This window comes from Nomascus leucogenys, chromosome 2 (genome assembly GCF_006542625.1).
Source record: "Nomascus leucogenys isolate Asia chromosome 2, Asia_NLE_v1, whole genome shotgun sequence".
Lineage (NCBI taxonomy): Eukaryota > Metazoa > Chordata > Mammalia > Primates > Hylobatidae > Nomascus > Nomascus leucogenys.
Window position 1 is genome coordinate 76,718,090 of NC_044382.1, and position 23,619 is coordinate 76,741,708.

The following is a 23,619-nucleotide window of genomic DNA, read 5'->3' on the forward strand; positions in this document are numbered from 1 at the left end:
CCCAGCCTGCTTCATTCATCTTGGTGTCCTGCCTGTCTGAAGCACCTGAGCCTGTGACTCCTGGTGAAAATATCCTGCTGGCCAGGCTTGGTAGCTCACACCTGTGATCCCAGCCCTTTGGGAGGCTGAGGCGGGTGGATCGTGAGGTCAGGAGTTCGAGATCAGCGTGGCCAACATGGTGAAACCCCGTCTCTACTAAAAATACAAAAATTAGCCAGGCATGGTGGCTTGTGTCTGTAGTCCCAGCTACTTGGGAGGCTGAGGCATGAGAATTGCTCGAACCCAGGAGGCGGAGGTTGCAGTGATCCGAGATCGTGCCATTGCACTCTAGCTTGGGCGACAGAACAAGACTCTGTCTCAAAAAATAGAAAACAAAAAGAACACATCCTGTCTTGCTGGGATCGGATCCATGTCCAAGTCATCTCTGTGCCCCTGCTCCCCAGCTGGGGGATGAGAAGGGTCAGGCAATGAGTGGGGAAGGAGGAGGAGGAGTGAATGAGGGGCTGTGGGAAGTGCTGTGATGGGTGCTTTATGCATTCGGGGTGCAGAGGAAGGAGACACCCTTGTGGGCTCTGCCACTTTGGGGAGTCTCCCAGGAAGTTGAGGTTGGAACAGAGGTGTGCTGCCTCCCACCAAGTGCCCTGGAATCAGACTAGCTGTTTTTTTTTTTTTTTTTTGATGGAGTCTGGCTCTGTCACCCAGGTTGGAGTGCAGTGGTGCAATCTTGGCTCACTGCAACCTCCACTTCCCAGGTTCAAGCAATTCTCCTGCCTCAGCCTCCTGAGTAGCTGGGACTACAGGCACACACCACCATGCCCAGCTAGATTTTTTTTGTTTGTTTGTATTTTTAGTAGAGACGGGGTTTCATCATGTTGGCCAGGCTGGTCTTGAATGCCTGACCTCAGATGATTTGCCTGCCTCAGCCTCCCAAAGTGGTGGGTTTACAGGCATGAGCCACTGTGCCTGGCCCAGACTAGCTGGGTTTATGTGAATCCTGGCTCCACCCCTTTCCAGCTACATGACTTAAGCTCTCTGAACTGCAGTTTCCTGGTGTGTAAAATAGACCATGAAATAGTAATTCAGAAAATGAGGACATTATCAATGAGTCTTAAATGACATGTAAAACATACAACAGTGGCTTAGCAAGGACTCAAACATGAGCTCTTATTATTTGACATCTTTTTTTTTTTTTTTTTTTTTTGAGACAGGGTCTCACTAGGCTAGGCTAGGCCAAGTTAGAGGGTAATGGCACAATCATAGCCCACCGTAACTTTGAACTCCTGGATTCGAGTAATTCTCCCTCCTCAGCCTCCCTAGTAGCTGGGACTATAGGCATGCACCACCACACCCGGCTGGCTAACTTCTGTATTTTTTGGTAGAGAAGGGGTTTTGCCATGTTGCCCAGGCTGGTCTCGAGCTCTTGGCCTCAAGTGATCCTCCCACCTCGGCCTCCCAAAGGGCTAGGATTACAGTCGTGAGCCACTGCACCTGGCCAAAATATATATATATTTTAAGAGATGAGGTCTCGGCTGGGCACGGTGGCTCACACCTGTAATCTCAGCACTTTTGGAGGCTGAAGGGGGTGGATCACGAGGTCAAGAGATCGAGCCCATCCTGGCCAACATGGTGAAACCCCGCCTCTACTAAAAATACAAAAATTGGCTGGGCTTGGTGGCACACGCCTGTAGTCCCAGCTACTTGAGAGGCTGAGGCAGGAGAATCGCTTGAACCCAGGAGGCGGAGGTTGCAGTGAGCCGAGATCGCGCCACTGCACTCCAGCCTAGCAACAGAGCAAGACTCCGTCTCAAACAAAAACAAAAACAAAAAACAGAGATGAGGTCTCGCTATGTTTGCCCAGGCTAGCCTTGAGCTCCTGGACTCAAGCAATCTTCCCATCTCAGCGTTCCTAGTAGCTGGGACTTACAGGTGCACTTTCAGCTCTTGAGCAAGGTTTGGGGAAAGGAGACTTGAAAATTTTAGATTCTCAGGGCCACCTCCTGCTTGTGGTTTGCAGTGGCTTCCCGGGAGCGCCCAAGGCTGGCCTGCAGCCTGGCTACAGAGAGAGGCTGAAGGCCTCCTGGGGCTGGGAAGTCGGTGGAGTCCAGGAGCCTCCGTTTCCTGGAAAACATCTCCACCTGCTGGCTGTTGTGCGCCTGCAGTCTTGACCTTGGCCGAGTCTGCACGGGGAAGGGAAATGCATGCTGGTCCAGCTGGGGGCGCCTGGAGGGGACATCGGTGCCGCGGTTGGGATGGAGGCGTATGGGATGGGACTAGGGCAGAGGTCGACATGCCGTTCTGCGTGAATGTATGAGGCGCGAGTTTTGTGAGCACCGTGGGTGTGTGAGCAGCATGTGGTATTAGGGTGTGTGCCGTGTGAGTATCCTGTGCGACATGTGGCGTAGGACGTAAGTGTGAGGCGGCAGGGGGTTATACGGTTGGAGGCAAAGTGGGAAGAGTGAAGTGTTGAAGGGGCGTGTTTGTGTTGTGTTGGGATATATGTTGTGCAGGAGTTGCCAACGCTGTGGATGCGTGGAGGGCGTGTAGTCTCCGAGGTGCACAATATTGTTGGTAGGAGGTGTTGGCGAGTGTGTTCGGGAAATATAATGAAGAAACAAAATATCTCAACCCAACAAACTTCTCCACAAAGGTAGTAGAGACAGAAAACAGTTTTATTCTTATTTTTGTTTAAAAAGTTGTAAAGTGGGCTGGGCGCGATGGCTCACACCTGTAATCCCAGCACTTTGGGAGGCTGAGGCGGGCGGATCACCTGAGGTCGGGAGTTCGAGACCAGCCTGACCAATATGAAGAAACCCCATCTCTACTAAAAGTACAAAAAGTTAGCCAGGCGTGGTTGTTGCATGTCTGCAATCCCAGCTACTCAGGAGGCTGAGGCAGGAGAATCGCTTGAACCCAGGAGGTGGAGGTTGCAGTGATCCAAGATTGTGCCACTGCACTCCAGCCTGGGCAACAAGAGTGAAACTCCAACTCAAAAAAAAAAAAAAAGTTTTAAAATGTACTATTATTTTTCATAGAGTTGGGGGTTTTACTATATTGCCCAGGCGGGTCTTAACGCTCAGCCTGAAGTGATCCTCCCACCTTGGCCTCCCAAATTGCTGGGATTACAGACGTGAACCACTGTGCCTGGCCTTAAATTGTATGTATTTATTTATTTTTAGAGAGAGGGTCTTGCTCTGTTGCCCAGGCTAGAGTGCAGTGGTGAGATCATAGCTCACTGCAGCCTTGAACTCCTGGGCTCAATCAGCCTCCCAAGTAGCTAGGACTACAGGTGTGCATCACCACACCCACTAATTATTATTACTTTTTGTAGAGACAGGGTCTTGCTATATTGCCCAGGCTGGCCTTGAACCCTAGACCTCAAGTGATCCTCCCACCTCAGGCTCCCAGTGCTGGGATTACAGGCATAAGCCACCGTGCCTGGGCTAGTTTTATTATGGAATAAGCATAATGTTTCTTTCTTTTTTGACATGGAGTTTCACTCTTGTTGCCCAGGCTGGAGTGCAATGGCACGATCTCAGCTCACTGGAACCTCCGCCTCCCGGGTTCAAGTGATCCTCCTGCCTCAGGCTCCGGAATAGCTGGGATTACAGGTGCCCACTACAATGCCTGGCTAATTTTTTGTATTTTTAGTAGAAAAATACACCACCTTATTGGCCAGGCTGGTCTCGAACTCCTGACCTCAGGCGATCCAACCGCCTCAGCCTCCCAAAGTACTGGGATTACAGGTGTGAGCCACTGCACCCGGCTTGAATAAGCATTAAGTTAGAATGTGATGCACATCACTGGCAATCTGCTAAAAGATTTCAAAGGCAAAAAGAAATATCTCATCCTTCCTTACAGCCAAGCAGGTATAAACCATTATCCTGTTTTCAAGATAAAATTTCAAATTCCATATTGTTACAGGAGCTGCAGGTTCATATGCCCACTGTACAGTTACAGCTCTGTGACTCTGAGACAGTGGGGACGCAGCAGAGAGAGTTTAATGATTGCAGGGTGCCGAGCGAGGTGATGGGAGGAGACCCTCAAATCTCTCTCCAAGGAGTTCTGGTCTGGGGCTTTTAAGGGGTTTGTGGGGGGTAATGGGCTGGAAAACTGGGGTCATTAATTGGTTGGGAAGGGGGATGAAATCGTCAGGGTGTAGAAGTTGCATTTGGGGGGCAGTCAGCTCCTTGTGAGGTCCTTCAGGTCAGCTGAGTCAGTAGTTCCATCAAGACCTGAAGGAATATCTCAAAGGGAACGCCTAATGTAATGTCCAAGCTGTGATTCAAGAGCAGTTAGGGGGAACTATAATCTTGTGACAGGGGCTACGTGACTGTGGGGCAACAGGCACCAGATGGCTTTGGGGAAGCAGGTCAGGGAGCAGCTGCCCTGAGATCAATGCTGAGCGCACCGCAAACTTGGTTTCTTTTCATTTCTCCCTCTCCCTTCTCCTCAAGTTTATAGGGGTAGTTGCAATATCATGTTTTCAAGATAAACAATGACTAGTCCTCATGTAAGAGGACTTGACAACACCTTTAGTCAAACATAGTTCAGCCTTTTTTTTTTGAGATGGAGTCTCGCTCTGTTGCCCAGGCTGGAGTGCAGTGGCGCGATCTCGGCTCACTGCAACCTCCGCCTCCTGGGTTCACGCCATTCTCCTGCCTCAGCCTCCCGAGTAGCTGGGACTACAGGCGCCCGCCACCATGCCCGGCTACTTTTTTGTATTTTTTAGTAGAGACGGGGTTTCACTGTGTTAGCCAGGATGGTCTCAATCTCTGGACCTTGTGATCTGCCCGCCTTGGCCTCCCAAAGTGCTGGGATTACAGGTGTGAGCCACCGTGCCTGGCTTTTTTTTTTTTTTTTTCTTTTGCAACAGAGTCTGGCTCTGTCGCCCAGGCTGGAGGGCAATGGCTCGATCTCGGGTCACTGCAAACTCCGCCTCCTGGGTTCAAGTGATCCTCCTCCTTCAGCCTCCCAAGTAGCTGGGAATACAGGCGCACACCACCATGCCCAGCTAATTTTTTTTTGTATTTTAGTAGAGATGGGGTTTCACCATGTTGGCCAGGCTGGTCTCGAACTCCTGACCTCAAGTGATCCACCCGCCTCGGCCTCCCAAAGTGCTGGGATTACAGGCGTGAGCCACCATGCCTGGCCCCAGTCTAACTTTATGATGGTAAGTGGGGTGTTATCAAGTTGGCTTGTATGGTAGGGGTGGGTAGACACACACTTTTCATATCTTTAGGAGAGGAGGTAGCCTGCATCTTGGAACAAGACTAAAGCCAAGCTTTTCCCTCCTAGGGGAAATGGGAGACAGGAGAGCTAACTGTCTTGATGACGGCATTTTGTCCGGGCTCCCAGGTCCTTGAATTCCTGAATTCGGAGACTGGCAAGTGACTTATGTAGCCATCATGAAGATTTACATATGCCAGGCTGGGTGCTATGGCTTACACCTGTAATCCCCGCACTTTGGGAGGCCGAGGCAGGTGGATCACTTGAGGTTAGGAGTTCAAGACCAGCCTGGGCAACATGGTGAAACCCCGTCTCTACTAAAAATACAAAAATTAGCTGGGCGAGGTGGCAGGCACCAGTAATCCCAGCTACTCGGGAAGCTGAGGCAAGAGAATCATTTGAACCCTGAAGATGGAGGTTGCAATGAGCTGAGATCGCACCATTGCACTCCAGCCTGGGCGACACAGTGAAACTCTGTCTCAAGAAAAAGAAAAAAATAAAATAAATAGTCGGGCGCAGTGGCTCACGCCTGTAATCCCAGCACTTTGGGAGGCCAAGGGAGGTGAGGGGTGGATCACCTGAGGTCAGGAGTTCAAGACCAGCCTGATCAACATGGTGAGACCCCATCTCCACTAAAAATACAAAATTAGCTGGGCATGGTGGTGCACGCCTGTAATCAATCCCAGCCACTTGGGAGACCGAGGCACGAGAATTGCTTGAGTCTGGGAGGCAGAGGTTGCAGTGAACCGAGATCGAGCCATTGCACTCCAGCCTGGGCAACAAGAGTGAAACTCCATCTCAAAATAAATAAACAAATAAAATTAAATAAATGAATAAAATAAAATTTAAAAATAAACAAATACATAAGTTTTGTTTTTGAGATGGAGTCTCACTCTGTTGCCCAGGCTGGAGTGCAGTGGTACAATCTTGGCTCAGTGCAACCTCTGCCTCCTGGGTTCAAGCAATTCTCCTGCCTCAGCCTCTGGAGTAGCTGAGATTACAGGCGCCCCCCACCACGCCCATCTGATTTTTGTATTTTAGTAGAGATGGGGTTTATCATGTTGGTCAGGCTGGTCTCAAACTCCTGACCTCAGGTGATCCGCCCGCCTCGGCCTCCCAAAGTGCTGGATTATAGGCGTGAGCCACCGCGCCCAGCCTTATTATTTCTCTTCTTTCTTTCTTTCTTTTCTTTCTTCTTTCCTTCTTTCTTTCCTTCCTTCCTTCTCTCCTTCCTTCCTTCCTTCCTTCCTTTCTTTCTTTCTCTTTTTTTTTTAGAGAGAGTCTCGGTCTGTCGGCCAGGCTGGAGTGCAGCGGCAGGATCTGGCTCACTGCAACCTCTGCCTCCCGGGCTCATGCAATTCTCCTGCCTCAGCCTCCCGAGTAGCTGGGATTACAGGCGCAAGCCACCACGCCCGCCTAATTTTTGTATTTTTAGTAGAGACGGGGTTTCACCATGTTGGCCAGGCTGGTCTTGAACTCCTGACCTCAGTGATCCGGCCGCCTCGGCCTCCCAAAGTGCTGAGATTACCCGCCGGGCATAAGCCACCGCGCCCGGCCAATCTTATTATTTCTTTAAAGCATTTTTGAGACAGGGTCTGGCCCTGTCACCCAGGCTGGGGTGCAGTGGTGCGATCTCCGCCTCCCGGCTCCAGAGAAACTCCCACCTCAGCCTCCTGAGTAGTTGGGACCACAGAGGGGTGCCACCACGCCCGGGTAATTTTTGCATTCTTAGTAGAGACGCGGTTTCGCCACATTGGCCAGGCTGGTCTCAAACTCCTGAGCTCAACCAATCTGCCCGCCTCAGCCTCTCAAAGTGCCAGGATTACAGGCGTGAGGCACCGCGCCTGGCTAAATCCGCGGTTTCTACAAGGAATTCCAGGCCCGCCTTCCTCCTCCTGGAAACTTTACCGCTCGAGGACTACATTTCCCAGGATGCCCTGCCACCAACCAAGCCGGAAGACGGTTGTCTTGGATGGGCGGGTCCGGAAGAGGCTCGTCTGTGGAGAGGAGGCCCAGCCAATGGGTGAGGCCGACTGAATCGAAAGCTAGGGTGATTGCGCCGAGGTGATTGGAATCTACGGCGCCTTGGTTTCAGAGGTGCATGATGAGCGGTTACAGAGACCAATGAAAAGGCGGGAAGGCGGATCCCGCTCGTGGGGCGCGAAGAGGTGATGACGAGCAGGCTGTTTGTCCAATGCAAGGCGAAAGTCGCTGAAGGGGGCGGGGCGAGGCGAGAGGAGGCGGGCGTGTGTTGTGGAGGAACGTGTGCCATGGCGGAGCCTGTGGGGAAGCGGGGCCGCTCGTCCCGAGGTAGCGGTGCCGGCCGAGGGGGTCGGGGCGGCTGGGGCGGTCGGACCCGGCGTCCTCGGGCCCAGCGGTCTCCATCCCGGGGCACGCTGGACGTGGTGTCTGTGGACTTGGTCAGCGACAGCGATGAGGAAATTCTGGAGGTCGCCACCGCTCGCGATGCCGCGGACGAGGTTGAGGTTGTGCCCCCGGAGCCCCCGGGGCCGGTCGCGTCCCGGGATAACAGCGACAGTGACAGTGAAGGGGAGGACGGGCGGCCCGCAGGACCCCCGCGGGAGCCGGTCAGGCGGCGGCGGCGGCTGGTGCTGGATCCGGGGGAGGCGCCGCTGGTTCCGGTGTACTCGGGGAAGGTGCGCCCGGTCCCGGGGAGGGGACGGGCGGAAGGGCCAAGGGCTTGGCCTCCAGGGAGGGGCCGGCGTTCGGGGAGGGTAGCGGTATAGGGGTGTTGAGGCTGGGGTTCTGGGGCTGGTCCTGGGGCGCTAGGGTGTTGGAGGCAGGAAGAGGCAGGGCTCCGGGAATTTTCTGCAGACCGGGGTGGTGAAGGAGGGTGGGATGCGTTGGAAGTTTAGGATTCCTAGGAGCTAGAGTCTTGGGGGCACAGGGAGGCTGAAGAGCTGGGGTTCCTGAGGTTTTGGAGAGGGACTGGGAGGACCTGGGGCCGTTGGATTTTGAGGTTGGGGCCCATGGCAAATGAAGCCAGGGAGCTGCGGTACTGGGGGTTGGGGTCCATGCGGGTTCAGAGAAGACTGGGCGGCTCCAGGAGGCTGGAGTCCCCCGATGGTCGTGTGAGCTAGGGGACTGAGAGTCCCTAAGAGTCAGGGGTAGAGGGGCGGCTAGTAACCTAGTTAAAAAGGACAAGGAAACATACATCTTCAGAGTGTCTTAGGCAGATGGAGGAAAGGGTGAAGGGTACTTCCATTCTGAATCCTGGGGAAGCTGGACTTCCAGGTTGCCAGAAGAGGGCCAAGGTGTTCACGATCTTAGGGAGGATTTGGGAGCTGGGTGTCAGGGAAGAATCACCCCCAATTTTTTCTTTCGGTAGGGGGAGGACTTGGGCCTGACCCCTCTCCCTTCTTGTCTTTGCAGGTTAAAAGCAGCCTTCGCCTTATCCCAGATGACCTATCTCTCCTGAAACTCTACCCTCCAGGGGATGAGGAAGGTAAGGGAGGGCCTCCAGGGAGAGGCACGCAGCGCTGGCTTCTCTTAGGAGACTTCCTGGGGTTATATTCCTGCAGTCAGTTGTCTCCTGAGGCTCAAGGGAAGAGCGTGGGAGAGGGGACTCCTGCATCCCAGCCACAGGAGCTGGATTGTTAACAAGCATAGAATGTATTAATGTATACATTTCTGGTGCCACCTGAAGAGATGCTGATTCTGTAGTCCTGGGCGGGGCAGGAGGCGGTGAGATGTTGAGAATCTGTGACATCTTGTTACATCTGCAGCAAGTTCTTTGAGAACACTGGAGCCAGCAGGGTGTTCTCTGAATCTTATCAGGGATGCCCTGTCTTTGTCCTCCCCCATTGATGCATTTTTTGCAAACAACTCAAGGGCGGGGAATAGGAATCAAGTCTAATAAGGAAATAATCCAGTGGGCAAATGGAGACCTTGGACCGAGACTCTTGTATCATGAGGGAGTATGGTGGGGTGATTAAAAGCAAACAGGAGCCATCTGGCCTGGGTTTGAATCTCAGTTCTCTTTCTTTTTTTTTTTTTTTTTTGAGACAGAGTTTCTCTCTTGTTGCCCAAGCTGGAGTGCAATGGCGCGATCTTGGCTCACTGCAACCTCCGCCTCCTGGGTTCAAGCGATTCTCCTGCCTCAGCCTTCCCAGTAGCTGACTAATTCCCACCACGCCTGGCTAATTTTTTGTATTTTTAATAGAAATGGGGTTTCACCATGTTGGCCTGGCTGGTCTTGAACTCCTGACCTCAGGTGATCCGCCCATCTTGGCCTCCCAAAGTGCTGGGATTATAGGCGTGAGCCACTGTGCCTGGCCTCAGCTCTATCTCTTAATAGCTGTGTGACCTTAGGCGAGTTTCTTTTTTCTTTTCTTTTTTTTTTTTTTTTTTTTTGAGAAAGAGTCTCACTCTGTCACCCAGGCTGGAGTGTAGTGGCGCAATCTTAGCTCACTGCAACCTCCATCTCCCAGTTTCAAGCCATTCTCCTGCCTCAGCCTCCCGAGTAGCAGGGATTACAGGCGCCCGCCACCATGTCTGGCTTTTTTGTATTTTTAGTAGAGATGGGGTTTCATCATGTTGGCCAGGCTGATCTCGAACTCCTGGACTTAGGTGATCTGTCTGCCTTGGCCTCCCAAAGTGCTAGGATTACAGGAGTGAGCCACCACGCCCGGCCTGGGTGAGTTTCTTAATTTCTCAGTGCTTCAATTTCCTCATTATCAAAGTGGGGATAATAGTAGATCCCATTTTGGTGCAGATTTTGGTGAGAATTAACGAAAGGGAATATAGAGAGAGCTGCCTTTTGGCTAGGTATATGCTTTAGGACAGTACCTAGGACATAGAAGTGCTATGTAAAAGGTACCTCTGTCCCTGATACTCAAAACGTGGGCCCAGCCATATATGGCATCCCTTGGAAGCTTGCTAGAAATGCAGGATCAGCTGGGCACAGTGGTTCAAAGTGCTGTAATCCCAGCACTTTGGGAGGCTGAGATGGGAGGACTGCGTGAGCCCAAGAGTTTGAGTCCAGCCTGCGTGACATGATAAGACCCTGTTTCTACAGAAAAATAAAAAATTAACCAGGCATGGTGATGTGTCCTTGTAGTCCTAGCTACTCAGGAGGCTGAGGTGGGAGAAACACCTGAGCCCCGGAAGTCGAGGCTGCAGTGAGCCATGATCATGCCACTGCACTCCAACCTGGGTGACACAGTAGGACCCGGTCTCAAAAAAAAAGAAAAAAAAAAGAAAAAAGAAACGCAGAATCACAGGCCTCTTGCAGCTGCCATAGTTAGTCAGGACAGGATTTCATGACTTCAGTGTTACTGGCATTTTTTGGACTGGAAAATTCTTTGGTGTTGGAAACTGCCCTGTACGTTGTAGAAAGTTTAGCGGCATCCTGACTTCCATCCCTGGGAAGTATTATACCTCAGTCCCCTTGCCCTCCACATTTTGATAACCAATATTGTCTCTAGACATTGCTATATGTCCCCTCGGAGGCAAAATTGTCCCTGGTTGAGAGCCACTGATCTAGGGTTTCTTATCATTTTTTAATTTTCACAGTATTTATTTTCGTGGTTTGTGATGATCTTTTATTGACAGCAGGCAAATAGAAAGAAATTTCTATATTATAGAAAATAATACCTGGTTTCCTTTCATGAGAAATTTAAGTTAATTTTAAGTTAATATGAGCTATCTTTGTACTAAATAGCAGTCTCATCCCCTGCCCCCTTTCCCAATATTATCGTGTGGCCCTGTGTGTGCCAGGGGCTCTGTGGTCTCCTTTCCTGGGACCTTCTTGAAGCCTCTGACTTGTTTCTTCTTGGCCTTCGCTGGCCTCCCTTGGATAACCCCCTTCTACCTTCTCTTCCTCTGCCCCCAGAGGCGGAGCTGGCAGATTCGAGTGGTCTCTACCATGAAGGCTCCCCATCACCAGGCTCTCCCTGGAAGACAAAGCTGAGGACTAAGGATAAAGAAGAGAAGAAAAAGACAGAGTTTCTGTGAGTCAGGCCAGGGTCCTTGGGCCCTGGGAGCAGGAAGTGAGTTGGAGGGGTAAGCGGAGGCAAGCAGGACTCTTGGGTGGCTCCTGAAAGGGTAAGAAGAAGGGATAGAAGGACTGTTGAGGTTCATGTGGGGAATGAAGCGCTTGGGAAAAGAGGTGGCTTACCCCGGGGGGTGACAGTGAACCCTTCAGGATCACCCTTGGGAGTGGATTCTGAGACACTAGTAATGTGAGCTTAAGGTATGGCTCCAATCCAGCTTCCCTGTCCTCTCTGTGCTTCTCTTTCTTCATCTATAAAACCCCGTTTTGGCCGGGCGTGGTGGCTCAAGCCTGTAATCCCAGCACTTTGGGAGGCCGAGGCAGGCGGATCACAGGGTCAGGAGATCGAGACCATCCTGGCTAACATGGTGAAACCCCGTCTCTACTAAAAATACAAAAAATTAGCCGGGCGTTATGGCGGGCGCCTGTAGTCCCAGCTACGCGGGAGGCTGAGGCAGGAGAATGGCGTGAACCCGGGAGGCGGAGCTTGCAGTGAGTGGAGATCGTGCCACTGCGCTCCAGCCTGGGCGACAGAGCAAGACTCCGTCTCAAAAAAAAAAAAAAAAAAAAAAAAAAACCCCGTTTTATAGCCTGGGAAACGTAGAGAGACCCTGTCTCTACAAAAAATAAAAAAAAATTAGCCTGGCGTGGTGGCGCACGCCTGTAATCCCAGCTGCTCAGGAGGCTGAGGTGGGAAAATCGCTTGATCCCAGGAGTTAGAGGCTGCAGTGAGCCATGATTGTGCCACTGTACTCCAGCCTGGGTGACAGAGTGAGACCCTGTCTCTAAAGAGCAAACAGACAAAAAAATCCCCCCAAACCTGGGGATAATAGTGGCACTTGTGTCAGTGAATTGCTGAGTCAATCAAGAGTTAACACTTGGCTGGGCACAATGGCTCTTGCCTGTAATCCTAGCACTTTGGGAGGCCAAGAGGAGTGAATCACTTGAGCCCAGGAGTTCAAGACCAGCCTGGGCAACATGGGACATATGATAAGTGCTTGCCGTCTGTCGGATATTATTGGACATTTTCCTGGGAAGTGACAATCTCAAAAATGAGGCATTTTCTTCCCTAATATTCAGGTCATGTAAATATAAAAATGATGCCTCAGGCTTTCCCTCTCCCCTACCCCTGCCTTCCAGTGGAAATGGGGGTTATTGGAAGCTGCTTCCTCTTTTTTTTTTTAAAATGTATTTTTACATTTTTTGGAGATAGGGCCTCACTCCGTTGCCCAGGCTGGAGTGCAGTGGCATGATCATAGCTAACTGCAGCCTCAAATTCCTGGGTTCAAGCGACCCTCCCACCTCAGCCTCCTGAGTAGCTGGGACTACAGCTGTGTTTCACTATGCCTGGCTAATTATGTAGAAATAGGCGGCCGGGCGCGGTGGCTCACGCTTGTAATCCCAGCACTTTGGGAGGCCGAGGCGGGCGGATCACGAGGTCAGGAGATCGAGACCATGGTGAAACCCCGTCTCTACTAAAAAAATACAAAAAATTAGCCGGGCGTGGTGGCGGGCGTCTGTAGTCCCAGCTACTCGGAGAGGCTGAGGCAGGAGAATGGCATGAACCCGGGAGGCAAAGCTTGCAGTGAGCCAAGATTGCGCCACTGCACTCCAGCCTGGGCGACAGAGCAAGACTCCATCTCAAAGGAAAAAAAAAAAGAAATAGGGTCTCCCCATCTGGCCCAGCTTGGTCTTGGACTCCTGGGCTCAAGCGATCCTCCTGGCTCAGCCTCCAAAAGTGCTGGGATTACAGGTGTGAACCATTGCGTCCGACTATGCTTGATTGTCCAAGGATCTGGTTTCTAGGATTTGTGGGGCCAGGCTCTCTCCATTGCCTCCATCCTGCCGTCTCTTGCTTCTACAGGGATCTGGACAACTCTCCTCTGCCCCCACCTTCACCAAGGACCAAAAGCAGAAAGCATACTCGGGCACTCAAGAAGTTAAGGTGGCAAGCGCAGGGGCTCTGGCTGGGATGGAAGAGGGCAATCCGGGAGGGTGGCTGACTCCAGTTGACCCAGGGTCCTGTCTGCACTGCAGTGAGGTGAACAAGCGCCTCCAGGATCTCCGTTCCTGTCTGAGCCCCAAGCCACCTCAGGGCCAAGAGCAACAGGGCCAAGAGGATGAAGTGGTCTTGGTGGAAGGGCCCACCCTCCCAGAGACCCCCCGACTCTTCCCACTCAAAATCCGTTGCCGGGCTGACGTGGTCAGATTGCCCCTCAGAATGGTGAGTGCCTGAGGCCCATGGGAGAAGGACCCAGGAGCTGCTCCTGAAGAGATGGTGGTGTCCAGCAGGGGTGTCCTGGCAGAAGGGACTGTCATCCTTTTCCCATCGTGCTCTCTGGAGCTGCCCATCATTCTTTTCAGTCTGTCCTGCCTCCAAACTTTTTGTTTCCTCTGTCTGCATTTTCCCAACGCTCCCCTCTCTTTCTGGAAAACATTCTACCCATTCTTTAAGGCTCCTCATAAGCATCCTGTGTCTTTTTTTTTTTCCTACAAAAAGTGGTCTCACTGTGTCCAGGCTGGTTCCAAACTCCTGGGCTCAAGTGATCGTCCCTCATTGACCTCCCAAAGTGCTGGGATTCCAGGTGTGAAGCATCCTGTCTTCTAAGAAGCTTTTTGGTAGTCTCTCTTACCTTCCTAGGAACCTGGGCTTCCCTCTTGGGCTTGTTCTCACTGCCCTGGACACAGCAGATGTCACTCAGTCACCCTGAGCTCTGCCAGCTTCTGGGCGAAGCCTGATATTTTTGTAGGGATGACCCTTTTTCAGCACCAGGAATGATAACAGACATTACCGTTACTGACGCACAGTGCATCAGTCAAGCAACTAAGGCAGAGGCTGCAAACTGGCAGCCCATGGCTTTTTCAGCAGTGTGTCTGCTTTCTTTGCCCTATAGACTTATTTTATTTTATTTTATTATTTTTTATTATTTTTATTTTTTGAGACGGAGTCTCACTCTGTCGCCTAGGCTGGAGTGCAGTGGCACGATCTCTGCTCACTGAAACCTCCGCCTCCCAGGTTCAAGCGATTCTCTCACCTCAGCCTCCTGGGTAGCTTGGACTACAGGTGCCCGCCACCATGCCCGACTAATTTTTGTATTTTTAGTAGAGGCAGGGCTTCACCATATTGGCCAGGCTGGTCTTGAACTCCTGATCTCAAGTGATCCCCTGTCTCCGCTTCCTAAAGTGTTGGGATTACAGGCATGAGCCACTGTGCCTGGCCTATTTTATTTTTTAAACATAGAGATGGGGGCCAGGCATAGTGGCTCACTCATGTAATCCCAGCACTTTGGGAGGCCAAGGTGAGAGGATCACTTGAGGCCAGGAGTTCAAGACCAGCCTGGGCAAAATAGTGAGACCTTGTCTCTACTAAAAATAAAAAAAATTAACCAGGCATGGTGGCGCACACTTGTAGTCCCAGTGACTTGGGAGGCTGATGCAGGAGGATCTTCTGAGTCCAGAAGTTGGGGGCTGCAGTGAGCTGTGATTGGGCCACTGCACTGCAGCCTGGGTGACAGAGCAAGACCCTGTCTCTTAAAAAAAAAAAAAAGGAGATGGGATCTTGCTTTGTTGCTCAGGCTGATCTTGAACTCCTGACCTCAAGGAAGCCTCCCGCCTTGGCCTCTCAAAATGCTGGGATTATAGGTGTGAGCCGCCATGCCTGACCAAATGGTTTAAAAATATACGAGTTTGTTGTCACCTTTGTGATGGGTGATTTCATACAAAGGTCCAGATTTCTGGCCAGGTGCAGTGCCTCACGCCTGTAATCCCAGCACTTGGGAGGCCAAGGCAGGCAGATCACCTGAGGTCAAGGGCGGGGAATAGTTCGAGACCAGCCTGGCCAGCATGGTGAAACCCCATCTCTACTAAAAATATAAAAATTAGCTGGGCATGGTGGTGGGCGCCTGTAATTCCAGCAACTCGGAGGCTGAGGCAGGAGAATCACGTGAACCCAGGGGGCGGAGGTTGCAGTGAGCAAAGATCGTGCCACTGCCCTCCAGCCTGGGTGAAGGAGCAAGACTGTGCCTCAGATCTCACTTGAGATCAGGAGTTCAAGACCAGCCTGGCCAATATAGTGAAGCCCGCCTCTACTAAAAATACAAAGAAAAAAAAAAGGTCCAGATTTCTGGCTTCTCTTAAAAAATAGGAAGATGTGGCCAGGTGTGGTGGCTCACACCTGTAATCCCTGTACTTTGGGAGGCCGAGGCAAGTGGATCACCTGAATTCAAGAGTTCGAGACCAGCCTGGCAGGAGAATCACTTGAACCCAGGAGGTGGAGGTTGCAATGAGCTGAGATTGCGCCACTATACTCCAGCCTGATTAACAAGAGCAAAACTCCGTCTCAAAAAAAAAAAAAAAAAATATAGGAAGATGTCACACTGGCCCACGTTCCCACACAGTGCCAATCAACTGGAGCTGCATAACAGCTAGTCTGTCTAGGTGGCATGTGAGTTCCAGTTTGCTGCAATCCCCACCACCCCTTTCTTTGTTCTAACCCATGGCTGCTATATCTTTGTGTTACTCACCTGTACCCCTTGCTGACACGATTTTATTCTATACCTTACCAGGTAAATATGATGAAACTCACAGCTGAGGAGCTTAGCAAGTAGCTAAGTAGCTAAGGCCAGAGCTTGTGTTTGGGTGGTGTGGCTGAGGGCATGGATTTCAAGGCAGGAAGACCTCTTTTGCTTGTTGTCCCCATCCCTAGTCGGAGCCCCTGCAGAGTGTGGTGGACCACATGGCCACCCACCTTGGGGTGTCCCCAAGCAGGATCCTTTTGCTTTTTGGAGAGACAGAGCTATCACCTACTGCCACTCCCAGGACCCTAAAGCTCGGAGTGGCTGACATCATTGGTGAGAGGAAGGCAGGGAGGTGGGGCCTTGAGGCATTTGCCAGGGGAAGGGGATATGGGGAGAGGTTCAGCATGGGCCCTGCTTCCAAGCCCCCACTTAGCCCTGGCTTCCTGATTCTGCCTCCCACAGACTGTGTGGTACTAGCAAGTTCTCCAGAGGCCACAGAGACGTCCCAACAGCTCCAGCTCCGGGTGCAGGGAAAGGAGAAACACCAGACACTGCAAGTCTCACTGTCTCAAGTGAGTGGGAGAGATGGCTCTTCACGCCCCTCACCCTATCCTCTGCTGCCTCTTGTCTCTCTTGTCAGTTAATGGAGGATGGATTCCCCTAATCTTGACTTGCAGGAGACACTGCCCTCCATGTTCTTGGGTTCCCAGCCATCCTAGGTAGTGGGAAAACCCATCGTTCAACTTCCCTCCCCGCTTCTACTGGTACCCTCTGCCCTAGTCTGGGTGCCCCCTCAGTCTCCTGACTCCTTCTGATTAAAACAGAAAGGACCCTTAGATGGTAATCAATAAAACCCATCAAAATAACAATGAAGGCCACACGGCTAAGTGCCAGTCCGTGTGCCGAGGATAATTTCCTCTCATTCAGGATCTTATTTAATTTCACAACAATCTGATGTGGGCCACAAAGCACTGTTGTTATCCTCATTTGGCAATAAGAAGACTGAGTTCTAGAGAGGTGGAATAAGCAACTTGGTGCAGTCATTTTTTTTTTTTTTTTTTTTGAGATGGAGTCTCGCCCTGTCGCCCAGGCTGGAGTCTGGCATGATCTTGGCTCACTGCAGCCTCTGCCTTCCGAGTTTCAAGTGATTCTCCTTTCTCAGCCTCCCATGTAGCTGGGATTACAGGTGCACATGCTGGACTAATTTTTGTATTTTTAGTAGAGACAGGATCTCACCATGCTGGCCAGGCTGGTCTCGAACTCCTGACCTCAAGTGAGCCACCCACCTTGGCCTCCCAAAGTGTTGGGATTACAGGTGTGAGCCACCATGCCTGGCCTGCTGCATTCATTTCTTAAGTCTACTGTAACGAAATACACAAATTGGGTGGCTTAAAACAATAGAAACCTATTCCCTTACACTTCTGGAGGCTAGAAGTCTGAATTGAAGGTGTTGGCAGGGCCTGGTTCTGTCTGAGAATCTGAGTGGAAACCTTCCTTACCTCTTTCTAGCTTCTGCTGGTGGCCAGAGTTCCTTTGCTTGCAGCTGTGTCACTCCAGTCTCTCCCTCTGTGATCACATGGTGTTCTCCATGTGTCTCTGTCTGTGTTCGTCTCTCTTCTTGGAAAGACATAGGTCATGTTGGGCTAGCCCCACCCTAACCAAGCACAACCTCATCTCAACTTGATTATATCTGCAAAGTCCCTACTTTCAAATAAGGTTACATTCACATTTACTAGGGGTTAAGACCACAAAGTACCTTTTCAGGGGAATACAGTTCAACCCTTAACACACTGTTCTCTAGCCCCCACCAAATTCATGGCCTTGCCATCTGCAAAATATATACATCCCATTCCAATATCCCTACAAGTCTTAACCCATCCCAACATCAGCTCTTAAGCCCAAAACCTCATTTAAATATAATCAACTCAAGAAGTCCCAATCTTATTTTCTAAATCATTAAATCAGTTTTGGATGAGACTTGGTATGGTCTATTCTGGGACAAAATTCCTCTCTCTCTCTCTGTGGACCCATGAAATCTAGAAAATAAGTTATTTGCTTCTAAAATACAGTGATGGGACAGACATAGGATAGACATTCCCATTTCAAAAGGGAGAAATTGGGCCAGGTGCAGTGGCTCACACTTGTAATCCCAGCACCTGTAGTCCTAGCTCCCCAGGCGGCTGAGGCAGGAGGATTGCTTGAGCCTGGGAGATCAAGGTTGTAGTGAGCCATGATTGCACCACCTTTATTGGAAACTTTTATTCCAGTTACCAATAACACATTCCTCATTTCCTCCAGAGACCTCACCGGAAACACCTTTATTATTCATACTTCTAGCAGCCTTCTGTTCATAACAATATATGCATCCTCTTAAGATGATAGGAGATTTCTCTGCACCTTTCCTCTTTGTGAGCCTGCAGGGACATTCCCTTTAATGTACATATTTCTACCAGCAGTCTCTTCAAGGCAGTCTAGGTTTTTTCTAACATACACCTCAAAATTCTTCCAGCTTCGGCCAGGCGCGGTGCCTCACATCTGTAATCCTAACACTTTGAGAGGCCAACATGGACAGATTGCTTGAGCTCAGGAGTTCAAGACCAGCCCGGGCAACATAGTGAAACCCTGCCTCTACAAAAAATACAAAAATTAGCCCAGCATGCTGGTGCATGCCTATAGTTCCAGCTACCCAGGAGGGTGAGGTGTGAGGATCGCTTGTGCCTAGGAGATCGAGACTGCAGTGAGCCAAGATTGGGCTACTGCACTCCAGCCTGGGAGACAGCAAGACCCTATCTAAAAAAAAAAAAAAAAAAAAAATTATTCTAGCCCTGATCCAATTTCAAAGCCACTGTTACATTTAACCATTTATTCCGGCAGCACCCCACTTTTGTATTTTGGCTGTTGTAACAAAGTACCACAAATTGGGTGGCTTAAAACAACATAAATTTATTCTCTCATTGTTCTGGAGGGTAGAAGTCTGAAATCAAGGTGTTAGCAGAGCCAGGGGCTCTGAAGATATGGGGGAAAAAACAAACTCAGGATTTTCTTTTTTTTTTTTTTTTTTTTTTGAAAAAAAACAAGAGACAGGGCCAGACATGGTGGCTCACACCTGTAATCCCAGCACTTTGGGAGGCTGAGGCGGGCGGATCACGAGGTCAGGAGTTCAAGACCAGTCTGGTCAACATGGTGAAACCCTGTCTCTACTAAAAATACAAAAAATTAGCCGGGCATGGTGGCGTGCACCTATAGTCCCAGCTACTCAGGATGCTGAGGCAGAAGAATCACTTGAACCCGGGAGGTGGAGGTTGCAGTGAGCCAAGATCGAGCCACTGCACTCCAGCCTGGGCAACAGAGCTAGACTTTGTCTCAAAAAAAAAAAAAGAGAGACAGGGTCTTGCTCTGTTGCCTGGGCTGGGGTGCACTGGTGCGATCTTGGCTTACCACAGCCTCAAACTCCTGGGCTCAAGCGATCCTTCCACCTCAGCCTCCTGAGTAGCTGGGACTACGGGTGTGTGCCACTACCCTTGGCTAACTTTTTAATTTTTTTGTGTAGACGGGGTCTCACTATGTTGCCCAGGCTGGACTCAAACTCCTAGGCTCAACCGATCTTCCCACCTTGGCCTCCCAGAGTGTTGGGATTACAGGCATGAGCCACTGCACCTGGCCCCCTCCTTGGGTTTAATTTGCTAAAGCAGCTTACAGAACTCAGGGAGACACTTACTTGCATTTACTGGTTTATTATAAAGGATGTTACAAAGGATACAGATGAAGAGATGCGTAGGGCACGGCATGGGAAAAGGGCGCAGAGCTTCCATACCTTCCCTGGGCACCATTCTCCAGGAATCACCACATGTTCAACTATTGGGAAGTTCTCCAAACCCTGTCCTCTGGATTTTTATGGAAGCTTTGTTATATAGGCATGACTGATTAAACCATGGGCTATTGGTGGTAACTCAACCTTCACTCTCTCCCTCCTTCTTGGAGGTTGAGGGGTGGGGAAAAAGTCCCAACCCTTTTATCCTACCTTGGTCTTTCTAGTGACCAGCACCATTCCTGAAGCTCTCTAGGGGCTGCCAGCCACCAGCCAACTCATTAGCATGCAAAAAGATACTTAACTCGTTCCCAAGGATTTTAGGAATTTTATACCAGGAAACATACAAAGACCAAATATATATTTGACAACATCACGCAGTCCCTCAGGGTCTCTTCATGGAACCTGCCCTGTTTCCTCCTGGCTCCTGCTGGCTGCCCACAGTCCTTGGCATTCTTGGCTTGCAGGTGCACTCCATTCTCCCTCTCATCATGCGTGCTCTCCCCTCATGTCTGTTTCTGTGTCTGTTTCATAAGCATACCAGTCCCAGGCTGGGTGCGGGGGCTCACGCCTGTCATCCCAGCACTTTGGGAGGCCAAAGTGGGTGGATTATCTGAACTCAGGAAGCTTGAGACCAGCTTGGGCAACATAGAGAAACTGTCTCTACCAAAAATACAAAAACTTAGCTGGGTGTGGTGGCGTGTGCGTGTAGTCGCAGCTACTCAGGAGGCTGAGGCAGGAGAATTGCTTGAACCTTGGAGGCAGAGGTTGCAGTGAGCTGTCTACCAGTCCCACAGCATTAGCACTTGTCCTAATCCAGTACAACCTCAACTTAATTGCATCTGCAAAGGCCCCGTCTCCAAATCACATCACATTCACACTTACCAGGGGTTAAGACCACAAGGTGTCTTCTCCGGGGAACATAACCTCTAACATTTTTCTGAGGTCACACATCTAATAGGTGGGAGAACCTGGCCTCTAGCTCGGCTCATCCTCACTCTAGAATCTGGGCTCTCTTAGTCATTGGTACACACTTCCGTTTCATAGGGGAGGAGGCCGAGGCTAGGAGGACTTGCCTGACTCAGAGCCTACACCCCTAAGCCTTGGGCTCGTGGCCCCCATCCTCTATCTGAGCAACTTGGAGCCCAGAGGGATGACAGGATTCGTCCCAGCTCCCAGAGAGGAGCCTGGCTGGGCTGGCTTCTTTGTCCTCTCTCCTTTCCCCGCATGGGGCCCTGACTTTATTGTTTCCGCCCCTGCCCCCATCCTCCCTGTCCCAAGTTCCCTGTCTATTCCTACAGGATCCCCGCCCCCTTTCATGTTCTGACGTCCATTTTCATTTCTCTCCATCCAGGATTCCCCTCTAAAGACCCTCATGTCCCACTATGAGGAGGCCATGGGACTGTCGGGACAGAAGCTCTCCTTCTTCTTTGATGGGACAAAGCTTTCAGGCAGGGAGCTGCCAGCTGACCTGGGCATGGAATCTGGGGACCTCATTGAGGTCTGGGGCTGATACCCCACTCCCTGTTTGATGGCCCAGCCTGGACTTCGGGAGAATGACTTTCCCTTTTTTGCCCCATAAGGGCTAGCATAAGCTGAGGTAGAACTTATCTTTAAGCTGCAGCAAAATCAAGGAGTGACTTTTGTCCCTTCTCCTGTTGACCCTGGTTTAGAGCCGTTAACCACTTGGTGAGTTATGTGGGTGTTGTTGCCCTGGGTGGCCTGTGGCTCCGTCCACAAGTCATGCTGAGTTTTGCAGCCTCTGTGACATGGAGATGTCCCCTCACCCCTCCCGTTTCACCATCATCCTCTTTCCCTCATGGAAATGTCTGCTCTATGAAACTATGCACATATTGAAAGTGAGTTGAAACAAATGAGGGTTGGGTAGGAGCTTCCAGGCCTGGGATTTACACCACGCCTAGCCCAGCAGAGGCCTTAGTCCCATTTGGGGCTTGGGAGTGACATTTGCTTGAGGCTTATACACTGGTGTGGTTGCCTGGCTTGCAGGAAATGACCAAGCTCACACATGCTGGCTGAAGCATAAGCAGACAACTGGGGTACTCTTTTGAAGGATGAAGGTGGTGGATTCTCAGCCCTGGGGGTCTTCCTCACCCGAGGACCCTTCAGAGCCACCCTTTCTAGTTTACATTTCCTGGTGCACACATTTAAGGCATAATAGCACATTCATCCCTTTGGTTTGGGATCTCAGGAATACAGTCCCATGCAAAGATTCTCTGGTTTTATGGCTTTTTTCCCTTTCTTTACACCATCCTTTCCCATAAGCACCCACATCTTTGAATATGAATGTATTTGTAAAATACCACGTTTCATGTGTGAATATGTGCTTTTACTGTACATAGTGCTATTGTGCAATAGGTCTTATGCCATTTTCACTCAATGTGTGCTAAGATCTAGCCCTGTTGACTCTTCTAGAAATGCAGTATTGCTTTGACCTGCTATGCGGCACTCCACACTGTCAATTGCAGTTTACACACATTGCCTAAAGTGGGGGATACCTGGGTGTCCCTGACCCCTTGGCACTGGATACAGGCCACGATAAACATCCTTTCATGTGTTCCCTTCTGTGCTTGTGTGGGTACCTATATGTACTCAGGATGGGCTTATAGGTCATAGAGGTCAGTTTCTCTATGGTTTTCCAGATTTTCTTCAGAACGGTGACTGACCCTCCTACTTGAGGCCGCCCTTTTCTCCTTATCCTTGCCAGCACTTGTATTGCCAGACTATCTAAATTTTGCCAGTCTGATGGGTAGATAGTGGTGCTGTGCTTTAATATACATTCATCTGATCAGCATTAATTTGGGGAATTTTTTCACTTAGCCTTTCTGGTTTCCCTTCCTGTGCATTGCCCATTTTCTTATGGAGTTTCTTATCTTTTTTGATTTATTCTCAGGAGTTGCTTGTACATTCCTGGGCAATTGCAAATAATTCCAAGAATGCATATTTGGGCTGGGTATGGAGGTTCACTGGTAATCCCAGCACTTTGGGAGGCCGAGGTGGAAGGATCGCTTCAGCCCAGGAGTTCGAGACCAGCCTGGGCAACATAGCGAGACCTCGTCTCTACAAAAAAAATTAAAAAGGGGGCTTTGGGAGGCCAAGGCGGGCGGATCACGAGGGCAGGAGATTGAGACCCTCCTGGCCAACATGGTGAAACCCCGTCTCTACTAAAATACAAAAAATTAGCTGGGCATGGTGGCTCACACCTGTAGTCCCAGCTACTCTGGAGGCTGAGGCAGGGGAATCGCTTAAACCCAGGAGGTGGAGATTGCAGTGAGCCAAGGTTCCGCCGCTGCACTCCAGCCTGGCGACAGAGCAAGGCTCCGTCTCAAAAAAAAAAAAAAAAATTTAAAGGGGAAAAAATTGAAATTTTCTTTGTATCTAGGGGTATCCTTCACTGAACAGAAATTCTTAATTTTGGCTAGGCGTGATAGCTCACATCTGTAATCCCAGCACTTTTGGTGGCCGAGGTGGGTGGATCACTTGAGGCCAAGTGTTCAAGACCACCCTGACCAACTTGGTGAAATCCCATCTCTACTAAAAATACAAAAATTAGCTGGGTGCAGTGGCGCATGCTTGTAATCCCAGTTATTCGGGAGGCAGAGGCAGGAGAATAACTTGAACCCGGGAGGTGGAGGCTGCAGTGAGCCGAGACAGCACCACTGTACTTCAGCCTGAGTGACAGACTCTGTCTCAAAAAAAAAAAAAAAAAAAAAGAAAATTAATTTTAATGTAGACAGTATGAATTATCTTGTTCTGCAGTTGGTTGCTTTTTGATTGCTTATTTAATAGAGTTGTGAAGATATTTTACATCTCCTGTTAGCTGTTCAGCTTTTCCTTTCATATTGTGAACACTACACAGTGCTGAAGTCCAGCTGGTACACACAGGGGTGGCACCTTGGCTGCATCTGTTCTCAACAGTCAGACACTCTGATTGGTTGATGCTGGGCTGTACTGGTTGCTAAATATTGCACATCATTTTAAAATTATTTGAGATGCACTTTTGTACTCAGGAGGCCAAGGCAGGAGGATTGCTTGAG

At 50.4% G+C, this 23,619-nt stretch overlaps 1 protein-coding gene across 1 annotated transcript; it reads left to right on the top strand.

Moving 5' to 3' along the window:
- The first annotated feature begins 7,427 nt into the window (after positions 1 to 7,427).
- NFATC2IP (nuclear factor of activated T cells 2 interacting protein) lies at positions 7,428 to 22,904 on the top strand. The gene is made up of 8 exons (XM_030799263.1): positions 7,428 to 7,883; positions 8,620 to 8,692; positions 11,081 to 11,198; positions 13,104 to 13,184; positions 13,277 to 13,463; positions 15,945 to 16,089; positions 16,219 to 16,328; positions 20,919 to 22,904. Exons 1-8 carry the CDS (start codon positions 7,497 to 7,499, stop codon positions 21,075 to 21,077), a joined length of 1,260 nt encoding a protein of 419 aa, XP_030655123.1. The 5' UTR covers positions 7,428 to 7,496; the 3' UTR covers positions 21,078 to 22,904.
- Positions 22,905 to 23,619: the final 715 nt, after the last annotated feature.